This window comes from Notolepis coatsorum (genome assembly GCF_963971535.1).
Source record: "Notolepis coatsorum genome assembly, chromosome: 12".
Taxonomy (NCBI): Eukaryota; Metazoa; Chordata; class Actinopteri; order Aulopiformes; family Paralepididae; genus Notolepis; species Notolepis coatsorum.
This window is the reverse complement of record NC_140176.1, coordinates 88,424,835-88,441,244: the sequence shown is the minus strand read 5'-3', so window position 1 is coordinate 88,441,244 and position 16,410 is coordinate 88,424,835. Positions and strand designations below refer to the sequence as shown.

The following is a 16,410-nucleotide window of genomic DNA, read 5'->3' as shown; positions in this document are numbered from 1 at the left end:
TTCTCAGGGTGAATGTAATAATAAAAGCCTCCGCTCTCGCGCCCCGGACTATTATAGGCAACAGATGGGCTTGTCTCGCTCTAGTTTCTGACAAAAATGCGTCAAAATTGATTACTAATGTGAAAGATCGGATCGGAAACGATCGGATCGATAGATATTTAAAATCACATGCTCGGGATCGGATCGGAAGCAAAAAAAGGCGATCGGGACATCCCTAATCTTTAGTCCTAATTCTGTCACTGTTTGATGTCACAAAGAAGGGTGTATCTGAAAGCTGTGATGAAAAAGTAAACAAATAATTAACTGTATTAGACATTTGTTAATGATGAATAGGCTTCACTTCAGATTGGCCCCCACAATAGCATCTGCAAATGATTTATAGATGTTTTATGAAAGTCTTAACAAATCATTTGTTGAACATGAAAAATTAATGGAGATACAGTATAGTCGTTTTTTCATACCCATTTTTCAAAGCATCTACAAATGTGTTACTACACATTAAACAACATTATTTAATGATGAACAAATCAAGTACAAACAATGTTGATAATGAGTTATAAATAATGTAGAACTAATCTGTAAATGTTATACAAATATAGTTATAAATGATTTAATAATCATTTATGAATGTATATAAATGGTTTGTTCATGATTAGTTCATTATCCACTAATGCGTTATAAATACTTTGTAAATGTTATACAAATATAGTTATAGATGTTTATTAATCATTTATGCATGTATATAAATGGTTTGTTCATGATTAGTTCATTATCTACAAATATCGTATACATGTATTATAACAGGGTGTTATTATAAAGTGCTACCTCTTTTTCTCTCGTTGTCTTGTAATTTTAGTAGTTATCTTTGTTGTTCTCATCAATATTTTCAAATGTCCCGTGCACTTTCAATGCTATTTCCCCTCAGGGATAATAAAGTTTTTTAATGTAAATGAAACAAACTAATAGCCTTCTATTGGTCATCCCTGTATTCTCTGGTAATTATACAGGCGGTCAAAGATGTCGGCTAGATATGCCAGCCATTCATTATCAGCACGTTGCCAATGCGTGACCCCCGTGACTACAGCTCTACATCGTAATGACGAACAACATGACGTAATAATTAACTGTGTTTTGGTCAAGAATAAATACATACTAAATTTGTAATAATAATGTAACTACTGTGAGGGCTGGTGGAACTCTGCACGCTTCCCAACGAGGGGGCGTGCCGAACAATCAGTTTCACGCACCTGAGAGTGGTTGGCAATTAGCTCGTGGAGAGCATAAGGATTGCTGACTGCCTTCCACTCATTGCCAGGTCGTTCTGTATGCTACCATCAACTGCCGCGCTCCTGGTGAGACATCGTCTTCGCTCTCTATAATCCCACGGGAGGATTTCCTATGTTCTCACTGGGAGACGTCGTGCCATCCGTTGCTACCATCTACCGCCGCGTCTCTGGGGTGAGACGTCGTGCCATCTACTGCCCTACTCTCTCTCCGTGGGCCTCGTTCCTGGCTCTCTATTCTTCCACGGGAGGATTTCTATGTTCTCACTCCTTTTTCGTGGGTCCCGTTTGCTGAGTTGCACGTCGGCAGTGTTCTGTGGTGTGAGGCATCGTCATCGCTCTCTAGGCTTCCACGGGAGGATGCCTATGTTCTCACTCCTTTTTCATGGACCCCTGTTTGCTGTGTTGCCTGTCGGCAAGTGTCCTGGTGAGTCTGAACAGGACCAGACTCAGAACTTTCATTTCATTCATGGACTCTAGAAGATTCACCTGTGTATTTTGGGTTCTTCCTTAAAGGGACAGTGCCGTTTTTTCGTTGTGAATAAATTATGCCCTTGTTTTTGGCTAACTTCGAATACTTGTCTGTGTCGTGCAAATGACATAATTGTCATTCTATATTTGTCATCACATCTCTAATAGTGTGGGATCTCAAATTTGTTTATTTAATAATAGCTTGTCTTCGTCCACTTTTTAACAGCACGGGACTAGCCAATTTCATCCTATTAGTAATAATTTGTACTTCGTTACCTGTTAATCAGTGCGGGATCTAGCCAATTAACCTATATCTAAACTCCTCTACTGCTACTACTACTACTGCTACTACTACTACTGCTGCTACTGCTATTACCACTACTACTACTACTACTATTACTGCTACTACTGCTACTACTACTAATACTACTACTACTGCTGCTACTACTACTACTGCTACTTGGCAGGCGTATAAAAGTCTATTGGATCATGTCTCCAGCACCCCCCACAACCGTAGCTACAACCACTTATGTCAAGGCTTTCATCCACATTCATTAATTTATATCCCCCCGCTCTCTCTCCCATGATTTCAGAATACCGGAAGTGTTGCGGTGGTCTATTGTAGTGGCGTGATTTTTTTCCGTAGCCTATGTTTGCGAAGACGCTCTCTGATTGGCTAGCCGCGTACAGCGATTGATTGAATTTAATTGATTGATTGAATTGATTGATTGATTGATTGAAAAGTTTATTAACAGATTGCAGAATGGGTACACTACAGTACAGCTCAAAACATACAATTGTTAAGGGGATGCAGACCAGAGAAATACTTTCTTCTTGTTTACATCAGGGTCCCCCATTTTCAATTCATCATATGACACACACGACATACAGATAGACAGTACTGCTACATCTATACATTTATGACATACCAGATTTGCAAATACAGTACTGTTTGTGATACTAAAAAAATCCAGAAAGAGTGTATATACATTTGACATAGAAGCTGTACATTGGAGGAGGTTGGGTAGGTGGGGTGGGGTTGGGTGGGGCTGTACATTGGAGGTGGGGGGGGACACACACACACTACACTGTGCACTGTACATTGGAATACTGACATACATTTGACATAGAAACTGTACATTGGAGGAGGTTGGGTAGGTGGGGTGGGGTTGGGTGGGGCTGTACATTGGAGGTGGGGGGGGGCACTGTACATTGGAATACTAACAAGGCCATACTAGGTCTTTACTGTACAACTGGGTTAGGACATTTGTAGGGGCCAGTTTCGAATTGCAGTCTCCCGTAGGTGTTCTTTGAGAGTGTTTTTGAAAGTGGGTAGTGATTCACATTACTTTACAGCTTTGGGTAGGGCGTTCCACATTGATGTGGCATAATTGCTAAACGTGTTTAGTCCCTTGTTTGAGCCGAATCTGGGTTTTACATGATTTGTGGAGCTCCCTCTGGTGTTGTGATCGTGGTATTCACTGACCTTTGGGAAGTATTTTGACATGTACATGGGTACATTGGTCGTGTAGTGTATCTTGTAGACCAGGCCCATTGCAAGTTGCTGTACTCTGGGCAGGGGTGAGGTGGGTTCTAGGAGTCAGGTCAAGCAGTAGTCTGACTAGTTTGTTTTGAGATGTTTGTAATTTGGTTTTTAGTGCCTTTGAGGTGATTTGGTACCATGAGGTGCAAGCATAGTCGTAGTACCCTTGAATGAGTGCTCCTGCCAGAGTCTTCATGGTATTCTTGTTTACCAGAGAGGAGATCCGGTACAAGAATCGAGTTCGTTGGTTGACCTTTTTTATTACATTGGATGCCATTTTGTCACAGGAAAGATTAGCCTCTATGATGGAACCCAGGTAGGTAATTTCATCTTTCCTTGTGACAATATTGTCACCCACTGTAACTGAGAAGCCGTCGGTCTTGCTGAGTTTGTTATTTGAACCGAAGAGAATGGACTCTGTTTTGCCCATGTGTAATGATAGTTTGTTGTCGGCGAGCCATATGCAGATTTTGCCTAGTTCCGAGCTGAGGGTTTTTTCAACCTGTAACTTGTTCTTGTCAGAGACCAGCAGGGCTGAGTCATCCGCAAACAGGAACAAGTTGCAGTCACAAGCTGACGACATGTCATTTGCATAAATTAGGAACAGTAGCGGTCCTAGTATGCTTCCTTGTGGAACACCACAGTTCACTGTGAGGGGGGGGTAGGGTACCGTTTACCTCCACCATCTGTTCTCTCCCCTCCAGGTAGGATTGTATCCAGCTCACTGATAAACTATCAAAACCAATTGCTTTTAGCTTGTCAATCAGAATGGTGTGATTGACAGTGTCGAAGGCCTTTTGTAGGTCTAGCATGACCATGCCGCAGTATTTGCCTGTGTCCACCTCTTGCTTGATGTGGTCGTTCAAATAGAGAAGGCATGTGTCAGTGGAGTGGGATGTTCTGAAGCCAGATTGGAATTCGTAGATTCGATTTTTTTCCGCAAGGTATTTTTCGACCTGTTCGTATACTATTTTTTCCATGACTTTCGAGATGGATGTAAGGATAGAAACAGGGCGGTAGTTGCCTGGGTCTAATTTGCTGACCTTTTCGTGCAGGGGTGTTACTCTCGCAATTTTGAAGTCCTTGGGGACGTGTCCCTGTTTTATGGAGAGGTTTATTATGTGTGTGATGACTGGGGTGATGGCGGCTGCTGAGTCTCTGAGGAATTTGGACGGGATGTTGTCATGGCCAGTGGCCTTGTTCGGTTGGAGGGCGCTCAGTTTTTTGAGTACCTCATCTGTAGTTACCACTTCCAGTTTGAAATCGTCTTTGTGGACGCCTAGGTTCTTGTAGTATGCTACTATGTGTTCTACCCCATACTGCCCTGAGTGGGAGGGTAGTTTGTTTACCAGTGTTGTGGCTATGTTTGTGAAGAAAGTGTTTAAGTAATTGGCTACATCCAGTTTGTCTGTGATGAGCGTGTTGTCCGTCTTTATGTTTATGTTTGAGAACCTGGTTTTGAGTTTTTTACTGCAGCCTAGTTGATTATTGAGTAATTTCCAAAGTTCACATGGTTTATTTTTGTTTTCCTCAGTTTTGTCATTGATGACATTTTTTTTGCAGTTTTTATCATGGAGTTTACGTCATTTCTTAGTCTGTTTCTTTCTAGTTTGAGTTCAGTCACGTGGGCTTGGAGTTCACTGCTTGTGCTTTTGGTAAGCTTTGACTGACTTTTACGAAATTCAGAGCATTTTTTGTCTCTGGTTTTCATAGCGGTCAGTATTTCAGTGTGCATCCACGGCTCAGCGCGATTTTTTACTCTGGTGGTTCTTATGGGTGCCATGTTGTTGAGTATTGTGCAGATCACAAAGCCTACTGAAGGCCTTGAAGACGGGTGCTGCTTTACGTAGCATGTCCGTGTTCCAGTCCCCATTTTTTCTACGCCCTCCACCCCAGCTAAACATCCATCAAGTGTGTCATAGAAGCCACTGTGTTCTGGCGGTCTATAGATTGTGCCTATTAGTACTGATTTCGCCCTTTGAAATAAGATTTCAATCCATACAGTTTCAATCTCGTCATGGTTAAGGTCAGTACGGTTGATGCATTTGGTATCTTTGTGAATATACACACAGACGCCACCTCCGTACTGGTTTCTATCCCTCCTGAGTACTATCGAATAGTCCTCGATTTCTATCTCTGGATCCTGAACAGATGAGTCTAGTTTTGTTTCTGTGAAACATAATATATTAGCCTTACCGTTTAAAAACAAATGTCTGATTTCAGCCAGTTTGGGTCTCAGGCTGTTTATGTTTAAGTGAAATATGTGAAGTCCATTTGTGTTTGTTATTTTATTTATTTATTTATGTCGTCCAGCTCAAAGTGTTCAAAGTGTTGTTCCACTCTGTTCCACTGTTGACCCTCTCTGATTGGTTTAGCGCCGAAGGGTCTCTTCCACCTTGTACATATATATTCTCTGCTTCAAAGTGGTTATGCTTTGGCCCTCTTTCGAAGTGGGTTATGCTTAGAGTTAGGGTTAGGGTTAAGGTTAAGGTTAGGGTTAGGGTTAGGGTTAGGGTTAAGGTTAAGGTTAGGTGTAACGTTCGGGATTCTGTCCTACCTTAGGATGGTATCCTACTGTCTGTCTGGTGTACTTCACTTTGTTGTTTGGGTTGCACTAATTGTATGTCACTTCTGATTTGCTGTCTCGCACTGATTGTCTGTCACATCTGGAAGCTGTCACTGGCTGTCATTCTGGCTGTCACTAATTGACACGTTGGAATGTTAGAATGTGGCCTTATAATGAATTCTCTGTTCTCTTGTTCCTTGCTAGAGCTTCACTATTACCTAGGAGCAGGACCGCCTGAACGAGTGCTGACCCGACTCTCTTTTCTGTACTCTGTTGATGTTTGGCGTCTGTGTATTCCGCTACGACTTGTTCTCTTAATAAAGAGAATACCTTTTGTTTTGAAGAGCAAACACTTCTCCGTCTCTTTCCTCGACCATTGGAACTCCCACTTACCGGCTATCGTAACAGAAGCTCTAGCCAAAGATGAGTTCCACCGAGGAAATGCGGGAGGAGATGGCAGCTCAGCGGGACCAGCTGAGGATTCTGCTCGAGCGTCAGATGGCTGTTGGAGTCGAGCTGGGTCGACTGGGAGACCTGTCCGTCATATCGCAGGAGACAGCTGATTCAGAGTTAGCTGCGGCTAACGAAGCCCGCTCTGCAGCCGCTGGGATGGCATCCACAATGGGCTCAGCGTCGGGAGCTTCACCGGTCGGCGGGGAAGGAGAGCTGAGGTATCCTGTGGGTCGTGAGGAATGCCGGGAGCCACGTCTGCCGCCGCCGGATCGCTATGGAGGGGCTCCAGCAGGGTGTCGTGAGTTCGTCACTCAGTGTGCTCTCGTATTTCAACTACAACCTCGTACTTTTCCTACTGATGTGTCTCGGGTAGCATATATTATCACCCTCCTCACAGGCCGTGCTCTCAGTTGGGCTACAGCAGAATGGGAGTGTGGGTCAGTAATCTGCCGCAGTGTGGATGCCTTCACCCTGGAGTTACGCCACGTATTCGATACATCCAGGGTGATATCCATTTATGAAGCCGCCGGTCGACTTACGTCCTGCCGGCAAGGCATTCGCGCTGTAGCAGATTACGCCATTGACTTCCATATTGTAGCTCGAGAGGCGGCCTGGCCAGAGATCCCCTGCTGTGTCCTTTTTTGCAGGGGCTCTCTGTGCGAATGCAGGACGAATTGACAACATGGGAGCTACCCCAGCACCCGGACCACCTGATGACACGCACTTTTTTTTATGTCACTGTTGGGTGGGGGATTCTCTTAAGACGACCAGGGCTTTGGTGGATTCAGGTGCAGCGGGCAACTTGATTCATGTGGGTTTGGCTTTAGAGTGGGGGGTTCCTTTGGAGACCCTAGAGGTACCTATTCCAGTCCGGTCGTTAGACGGTCAACCACTTGGTAGTGGAATTATTACTCAGCGCACCAGGCAGCTGCGTGTTCAGGTGGGCGGGTAACAATTGTGTGTTTACAATTTTATGTAGTCATGTCTCCTCACTCTGAGATTGTGTTAGGTCACCCTTGGCTTGTTGTGCATAACCCTCATATTAATTGGGCTACGGGTGAACTCTCCATGGGAAGCGCCGTCAAGGCTGATGCTGGCGAGAGTTGACCCACCCCTTCCCCCCCCCCCCTCTTTTGTCTCTCTCCAGGATGACGGTGAACGTTGCAGATTCTGTATTATCTCCCAACCCTGATTTAGCAGGTGTACCTGCGGTCTATTTTGACCTGGCGGACGTTTTTAGTAAGACAAGTGCTAACGCACTACCGCCTCATAGACCTTCCGACTGCCCCATTAATCTTCTACCTGGTACTTCTCCACCCCGTGGGCGGATGTTCTCTCTCTCTCTCGCCCTGAGACAGTGTCCATGAACACTTATATTCAAGAGGCACTGTCCGCGGGGCATATCCGACCGTCAACATCCCCTGCAGGCGCTGGCTTCTTTTTCGTGGCAAAGAAAGATGGGGGTCAGCGGCCGTGCATAGATTATAGGGGGTTGAACGACGTTTCCATCAAGAACCGTTACCCTTTGCCTCTCATGGACACCGCCTTTGAGTGCTTACAGGGGGCACAGGTCTTTTCTAAACTTGACTTACGTAATGCATACAACTTGGTCAGGATTAGAGAAGGAGACGAGTGGAAGACTGCATTTAATACTCCTAATGGGCATTATGAGTATTTAGTCATGCCTTTTGGTTTAGCTAATGCTCCGGCAGTTTTCCAAGCCCTGGTCAACGACGTGCTGCGGGATTTAATTGGGGTGTCAGTGTTTGTGTACTTAGATGACATTCAAATTTTTTCTCGCGATATGGTGCAACACCAACTGCACATTCGTGAGGTGCTTCAACGTCTCCTTAAGCATCAACTATTTGTTAAGGCAGAGAAGTGTGTGTTTCACACTGACACCGTTTCCTTCCTGGGCTTTGTGTTGACAAAGGGTGATCTTCGCATGGATCCAGCCAAGGTGAGTGCAGTCTTGAATTGGCCACGGCCTTCGTCGCTCAAGGAGTTACAACGTTTTTTGGGCTTTGCACATTTTTACAGGTGTTTTATTCGCAATTTTAGCGCCTTAGTCAATCCCTTAACAGCTCTCACTAAGTCCTCTCTCCCTGGCTTTGAATGGTCGCCTAGGGCAGAGTCGGCCTTCTGCGACCTCAAACGTCGATTTACCTCCGCCCCTGTACTGATCCGCCACGATGCAGAGGCTCCGTTCATTGTGGAGGTGGATGCCTCTGACACCGTGGTGGGAGGGGTGATCTCTCAGAGATGTTTAAAGGACGGTAAGGTGCATCCTTGCACCTTTTTTTCACGCTGGCTGTCTCCGGCCGAGCGTAACTACGACGTGGGTAATCGGGAGTTGTTGCCGATCAAGTTGGCACTGGAGGAATGGAGACATTGGTTAGAGGGGGCGGCACATCCTTTCATTGTTTGGACTGATCATAAGAACTTGGCTTACATCCAAGGGGCTAAACGCCTTAACGCTCGCCAGGCCAGGTGGGCATTATTCTTCACTCGATTTCGATTTTCCATCTCCTATCGACCTGGTTCCAAGAACGTCAAACCTGACGCCCTGTCATGTCAGTTTGATCCTCTGGGTTGAGAGGAGAAGCTCCACCCTATTGTTCCACAGGCCTTGATTTTGGCATCCGTGTCATGGGGCATAGATAGGGTGGTAAGATCGGCTCAGGCACGGGAGCCCGATCCCGGTGGGGGTCCTCCGGGGCAGATGTATGTACCCAAGGCTGCACGCTCGCACCTGCTGCAGTGGGAGCATACATCCTCTCTCACGGCCACCCTGGGGCCACCAGAACCCTGGAGTTTATCCGTAGGAGGTTTTGGTGGCCAACAGAGCTCCTTTGTGGCGGCCTGCCCGGTGTGCGCGCGCAGTAAGACCTCTCGCCGTGCACCGGCAGGTCTCCTCCGACCGCTTCCTATTCCCAAACGTCCCTGGTCGCACATATCCCTGGATTTATTTCCGGCCTTCCCCTATCGGATGGGTTCACTGCCATCCTGGTGGTGGTGGACCGGTTCTCCAAGGCGGCCCACTTCATTCCCCTTCCCAAGCTCCCCTCGGCTCGGGAGACGGCTGACCTGGTGGTGCAGCACGTCTTTTGGGTCCATGGGCTTCCAGTGGATATTGTGTCCGACCGGGGTCCTCAGTTCGCCTCCAGGTTCTGGAAGGCTTTTTTGGGTTCCTTCCGCAGAAGAACGGGCAGAGCGCCTCAACCAGGATCTGGAGGGTGTTCTGAGGTGCTACGTTGCTGGGTGTCCGGCAATGTGGAGTAGGAGGTTGGCTTGGGCACAGTATGCGCATAATACCCTCCTATCCTCTTCTACTGGTATGTCTCCCTTTCAGTGTCAATATGGTTTTCAACCTCCTCTGTTTCCCGAACAGGAGCAGGAGGCTGAGGTGCCATCGGCCCAGGCACATGTGGCTCGTTGTCGCAGGACGTGGAACAGGGTACGGGCGGCGCTGCAGAAGGCCTCGGTTAAGGCTCAGCGGCAGTCTAACCGTAAGCATCGTCCGGCTCCGGTTTTCCGTCCTGGACAGCGGGTTTGGCTTTCCACCCGTGATCTCCCTCTCCGGGTGGAATCCAGGAAGCTGGCTACTCGCTTTATAGGCCCCTTTAAAGTGGTTCATCGGGTGAATCCTATGGCTTACAGGCTACACCTTCCGGCCTCGATGAGGGTTCATCCGACATTTCATGTGTCCCTGTTGAAGCCATTCCTCTCATCGCCCTTGTCCCTGCCACTTCCGGCGGTCCCTCCGCCCCGCATTATTGATGGTCAGCCTGTCTATACGGTGCGGAGGATCCTGACTTGTAGGCGGAGGGGTAGGGGGTTTCAGTTCTTGGTGGATTGGGAGGGGTACGGGGTAGAAGAGCGTTCTTGGGTGCCTCAACAGGATATTTTAGATCCCAGCCTGATCGATGATTTCCGGCGGCTGCATCCCGAGGCCCCTAGGTGAACGTCAGGTGCCGTTCGTCGGGGGGAGATACTGTAACGTTCGGGATTCTGTCCTACCTTAGGATGGTATCCTACTGTCTGTCTGGTGTACTTCACTTTGTTGTTTGGGTTGCACTAATTGTATGTCACTTCTGATTTGCTGTCTCGCACTGATTGTCTGTCACATCTGGAAGCTGTCACTGGCTGTCATTCTGGCTGTCACTAATTGACATGTTGGAATGTTAGAATGTGGCCTTATAATGAATTCTCTGTTCTCTTGTTCCTTGCTAGAGCTTCACTATTACCTAGGAGCAGGACCGCCTGAACGAGTGCTGACCCAACTCTCTTTTCTGTACTCTGTTGACGCTTGTCGTCTGTGTATTCCGCTACGACTTGTTCTCTTAATAAAGAGAATACCTTTTGTTTTGAAGAGCAAACACTTCTCTGTCTCTTTCCTCGACCATTGGAACTCCCATGAATATGCGGAAGAGACCCTTCGGCGCTAAACCAATCAGAGAGGGTCTTCGCTGTACGCGGCTAGCCAATCAGAGAGCGTCTTCGCAAACATAGGCTACGGAAAAAAATCACGCATTGTAGTGACAGGGCTGCTCAGAGGACATTGTGCCTCAAGTTCCCAGAATACATGGACTTTTGTGCCTCAGCTTCCCATTCTGAACTGTTATTTACTGTGCGGTCGCCCCCCCCCCCCCCCCCCCCCCCCTCTGATTCCGCCAGTGGAGCTGTGATGAAGTGGCTAATGGGGATCCAACTAACTGAACTAAACCCCAACTCGTCAGAGGGAGGGGCCGGGGCGTAGCTGGGGGGGGGGGGGGGGGGGTAGATTAGGATGATTCCAAGGGCCCAGCACTAGGGGGGGGGGGGGGCAGAACATTTTTTTTTTTTTTTTTTTTTTTTTTTAACTAGACATCACTCAGGTGTATTTATTGATGCTCTCATTGATACTGTGTGTGTGTGTGTGTGTGTGTGTGTGTGTGTGTGTGTGTGTGTGTGTGTGTGTGTGTGAGAGATATATATAGAGAGAGGGGGGGCTTTGTAGACTATTGCATTGGTCCATTCATTGAAGATGAACGCAATGCGACATCCTTTACTAGGCTCACCCACCAACAGTGCAGGTGCTGAACTGCTGATCTGAATGTATAGGTAAAAACCATATTACGCGCGCTCGCATTCACTGGGGGCCTACAAATACATTCTTTCATGGGGCCCAGAATCTACAGCTACGCCCCTGGGAGGGGGGCACTGTAAAAATAAAACTAGTGAAAACTGTAGATGTGGACGGGCCTTAAAGATCCAGTACAATGATGTTTTAATTCATAAATAGCTTATTGTGGAATGTTAATGTCATGAGGATCCTTTTTTCGAGCTTCAGATGTACGAGTTAATTTGTCAACGGCTGTCACTCAGCCCTAGACATCTAGGAGGCAGCCGCCGTAGGGGGCTGTCAATCAATGTCACATGTCAATCAAATAGGGTTATAAAAATACAACAGTATATTTGTCAAATCAAATACATGTTGCCAACAGGTTTATCTATGTATTTAATTATAGATAATGAGTTTGTGTGTTGTTAGTGTATATCAGGGTTGTGTTTGTATCATGTAATTTTGATATAAATCTTACTGTGCATAACGTAATAACTACACATAATGTAATAACTACACATAATATAATAACTACACATAACGTAATAACTATGTGACAGGTGTCAGACATTTTCTTTTTTGTTGTTGTTTTGCCTACTGTAGCACTTTTTATTTTATATTTACCAAACTATGGTAGTATTATTTCTTTTTGTCATCCATATTACTGTGATTTTGATTATTTTGTGTGCAATAACTTTGTTTTCCCCCGGACATTGCCTACTGGCTTCCGCCACTAATTGGACGCTGCGTGGCTGCGCCATATAAGGCAAACGCCAACAGAGCGTGCAGGAGAGACGGCAGGGGTGCTACTGCGGGGGCTGTGTGTGCGGCGTGTTTTTATGAATGGGAATAAGGAAAGGCACGGGTCCACGCCATTGGTCGGGATAGAGGCGCCTCGACTGGGCAGTGCTGGTGAACGGAGAGAAACATGAGGAAGTGGGTTACCGACGCTGGAGGGCAGGGACGTGCACAGGACTTTAGAGGGGCAGGTGCTCAAAGGCTGAAAAGGGCACTATACCTGTGTATGTACGATTTTTGGGGGCCCTTTTTGGGCGGGGCGGGGACCCCCTTTTTATGCTTTTTGGGGGGTTTTGGTGATCAAATATTGAATATTCAACTACATTACATTTACATTTACATTTAGTCATTTAGCTGACGCTTTTATCCAAAGCGACTTACAAGTTCTGTACGACAAGCCATCAGGAAGAGCACAACTCTATCAGCTGAGTAACAATGTTCATCAAAGTGTTGAGTGCTACAGTGTAGGTTAGTTTATTAGGACAAGTGCATGACAGTATGGTTAGTTAGGGTTAGATTTTTTTTTTTTTTTTTTTTTTTTTTTTAATTCAGATAATGGTTGAAGAAGTGAGTCTTTAGTCGACGGCGAAAGATTGGACGTGTTTCGGCTGTCCTAACTGGGGTGGGTAGTTCATTCCACCATTGTGGGGCAAGGACTGAGAATAGGCGACTTCTCTTTGATGACCCTCCCGGAGCTTGGATAGGAGTAGGTCTGAGGCGGCCAGAAGATGCAGAGCGTAGGGGTCTTGAGGGTGTGTAGTTAGAGACCATTGACCGGAGGTAGGCGGGAGCAGTTCCCTTTGCCGCACGGTATGCTAGGTCAAGGGCCTTGAAGCGGATTCGTGCAGCAATGGGGAGCCAGTGCAGGTCCCTAAGAAGTGGGGTGACATGGGCCGACTTCGGTAGGTTTGAGATCAGGCGGGCCGCTGCGTTCCGAATGAGTTGAAGAGGCTTAGTGGCAGTGGCCGGGAGGCCAGCGAGCAGTGCGTTGCAGTAGTCGAGGCGGGAGATGACTGTTGATTGGACGAGGAGTTGGGTGGCTTCTTTTGTCAGGAAGGGGCGTATCCTTCTGACGTTGCTCAGGAGGAATCGGCAGGTTCAGTATTCAGGCTTCCCGTACAGATGATTCGACCGGAGGGTGTCGGCAGATACACTACGTCGTACTCCTGATCTACGCAGCGACCGGGTTAAACCGGTCGTATGTGTAAGTATTGCAAGAGCGGCGTACTGTCCATTACCCACTGTCCATACTGTCCATTAACTTTTTGTAATTTTCAGGTCTGAAGGGGACGGACACGGACGTCCAGCGCTCTCTGGCTTGGAAACAGACGGCATCTTTCACACACCCAGTTCACCCATGCTAAACTGCTGGTTTTGCACCACGCTTGTTTGCACACTGTCGTATTGCACATTTTGTAGCCTCAATTATTTTAAGAGGAAGTTCTATGTGACTGAATCGGCCACCGTCACAACTACACATGACGTAATAACTACACATAATGTAATAACTATAACATAATAACTACACATAATGTAATAACTACACACAATGTAATACAAATATGTAATAAAATACCATAATGTAATAGTCTGAAAAATATAATACAAATATTGAATGCATACTGTAATAACTACATTATAGGCTTGTTACATTAAAGACTACATTGATGATAGGGGAGCTCCAGTAGCTCACCGCGTACCTCGAACGCTATTTCGGCGTCGGGGACAACCGTGCGCGTCACGGATCTGGGGTAGCGAGTTCGACCCCCAGGACTAGCTGTATTTTCTCAGAGTGTCTTTCCCCCGATCTATACCCCCCATTCAACCTGTTTCTGTCGGTCATGCTTGACCAGAAAAAAAGCGATAAACGCTAAAAGAACCAGCTGACTGGTCAAAGTTAAAAAAAAAAAAGATTACATTGATTACCACAGTTATTTTATGAATAAAGTAATAATGTGCCACATAATGTAATGACAAATGCATTTCAAGTGTGGTGAAATACCTATAACACACACATACACACACACACACACGCACACACACATGCACGGCTGCAAAATAAAAGATTACTGCGTAGTAACTACTGGGAGCATGAAGAACTCTCTCCTTATGGATGCCTCCTTTGAAAGCACTGAAAGGTGCTCCACTGCCTGTGATGTTTTGCACTGGGGTAAAGTTGGTTTCATATTGGATATTCACATATTCAACATATCTATCTTCAATACCTCTGTCCCTTTGCATGTGGGGAAGTCAACATCTTAATCTTCATACTCAGGGTCGTGTGGACGATTAGTACCTTTCTTTTATATCACCTTTTTAAATGACCAATTCAAGAGCGTTAAAATGAAATTACTTCCAAAGTTAGTTCCTTAGTTCCAAAGTTCCCAGAGCCGCAGCAGCACAGCACAGCCTGTCCATAAAGACAACAAGCCCACCAGAGCAGCACAGCATAGCCTGTCCATTTGTATTTGTATTTATTTATTAACACAGAGTTAAACAAAAGTAAAAAAAAATATATATACATAATAACCATATTATTTTGTAATAGTTTGATAGAAGTTTGAAGCCTATATAGGCTTATCGAGAACTTCCCCTGTTTTGTAAAATCAAACATACACTGTAAACCTGCACGTTCAAAATAATCAATTAGTTTGAGTAGGGTATACTCAATATTCTATGAAAGTTCTACTAACTTGAATGGCTTGAGTTCGTGTGACGTGTTCTTATGTTTTGAGTAAATAAAACTCATCGTTTTTGATTGACTTGGAACTATTCACTTATTAAGTAAGTATAATGTAAAAGCATAACTTAAGTACAACTTAAGATAATTAAGTAGATACAGACTCTAAACCACATTATGTTTTGAGTAAATAAAACTCATAGTTTTTGATTGACTTGGAATTATTCACTTATTAAGTAAGTATAATGTAAAAGCATAACTTAAGTACAACTTAAGATAATTAAGTAGATACAGACTGTAAACCGCATTATGTTTTGAGTAAATAAAACTCATAGTTTTTGATTGACTTGGAACTATTCACTTATTAAGTAAGTATAATGTAAAAGCATAACTTAAGTACAACTTAAGATAATTAAGTAGATACAGACTCTAAACCACATTATGTTTTGAGTAAATAAAACTCAGTTTTTGATTGACTTGGAATTATTCACTTATTAAGTAAGTATAATGTAAAAGCATAACTTAAGTACAACTTAAGATAATTAAGTAGATACAGACTGAAAACCGCATTATGTTTTGAGTAAATAAAACTCATAGTTTTTGATTGACTTGGAATTATTCACTTATTAAGTAAGTATAATGTAAAAGCATAACTTAAGTACAACTTAAGATAATTAAGTAGATACAGACTGTAAACCGCATTATGTTTTGAGTAAATAAAACTCATAGTTTTTGATTGACTTGGAACTATTCACTTATTAAGTAAGTATAATGTAAAAGCATAACTTAAGTACAACTTAAGATAATTAAGTAGATACAGACTGAAAACCGCATTATGTTTTGAGTAAATAAAACTCATAGTTTGATTGACTTGGAACTATTCACTTATTAAGTAAGTATAATGTAAAAGCATAACTTAAGTACAACTTAAGATAATTAAGTAGATACAGACTGAAAACCGCATTATGTTTTGAGTAAATAAAACTCATAGTTTTTGATTGACTTGGAACTATTCACTTATTAAGTAAGTATAATGTAAAAGCATAAATTAAGTACAACTTAAGATAATTAAGTAGATACAGACTGTAAACCGCATTATGTTTTGAGTAAATAAAACTCATCGTTTTTGATTGACTTGGAACTATTCACTTATTAAGTAAGTATAATGTAAAAGCATAACTTAAGTACAACTTTATTAACAGATTGCAGAATGGGTATAGAGGTGTGATAGGTGTGATAGGTGTGATAGGTGTGAGAGGTGTGATAGGTGTGATAGGTGTGATAGGTGTGATAGGTGTGAGAGGTGTGAGAGGTGTGATATGTGTGAGAGGTGTGAAAGGTGTGAGAGGTGTGAGAGGTGTGATAGGTGTGAGAGGTGTGATAGGTGTGAGAGGTGTGATAGGTGTGAGAGGTGTGAGAGGTGTGATAGGTGTGATAGGTGTGAGAGGTGTGAGAGGTGTGAGAGGTGTGAGAGGTGTGAGAGGTGTGAGAGGTGTGATAGGTGTGATAGGT

The 16,410-nt window shown here is 44.6% G+C and overlaps 2 protein-coding genes across 3 annotated transcripts in view; one reads left to right on the top strand and one right to left on the bottom strand.

Annotated features, from left to right (window-relative positions):
• Positions 1-16,410, bottom strand: part of LOC311238225 (heat shock 70 kDa protein-like) — a 48,314-nt gene that overhangs the window by 7,018 nt on the left and 24,886 nt on the right. The gene's annotated exons all lie outside the window — the stretch shown is intronic.
• The window catches only part of LOC311237963 (carbonic anhydrase 4-like), a gene marked incomplete at both ends in the record, with an annotated part of 65,668 nt that continues 55,544 nt past the window's right edge, over positions 6,287-16,410 (top strand). The window contains one exon of the mRNA XM_084325936.1: positions 6,287-6,640. Within this exon, the coding sequence (XP_084182062.1) occupies positions 6,287-6,640 (354 nt within the window). The remainder of the gene's footprint in view (positions 6,641-16,410) is intronic.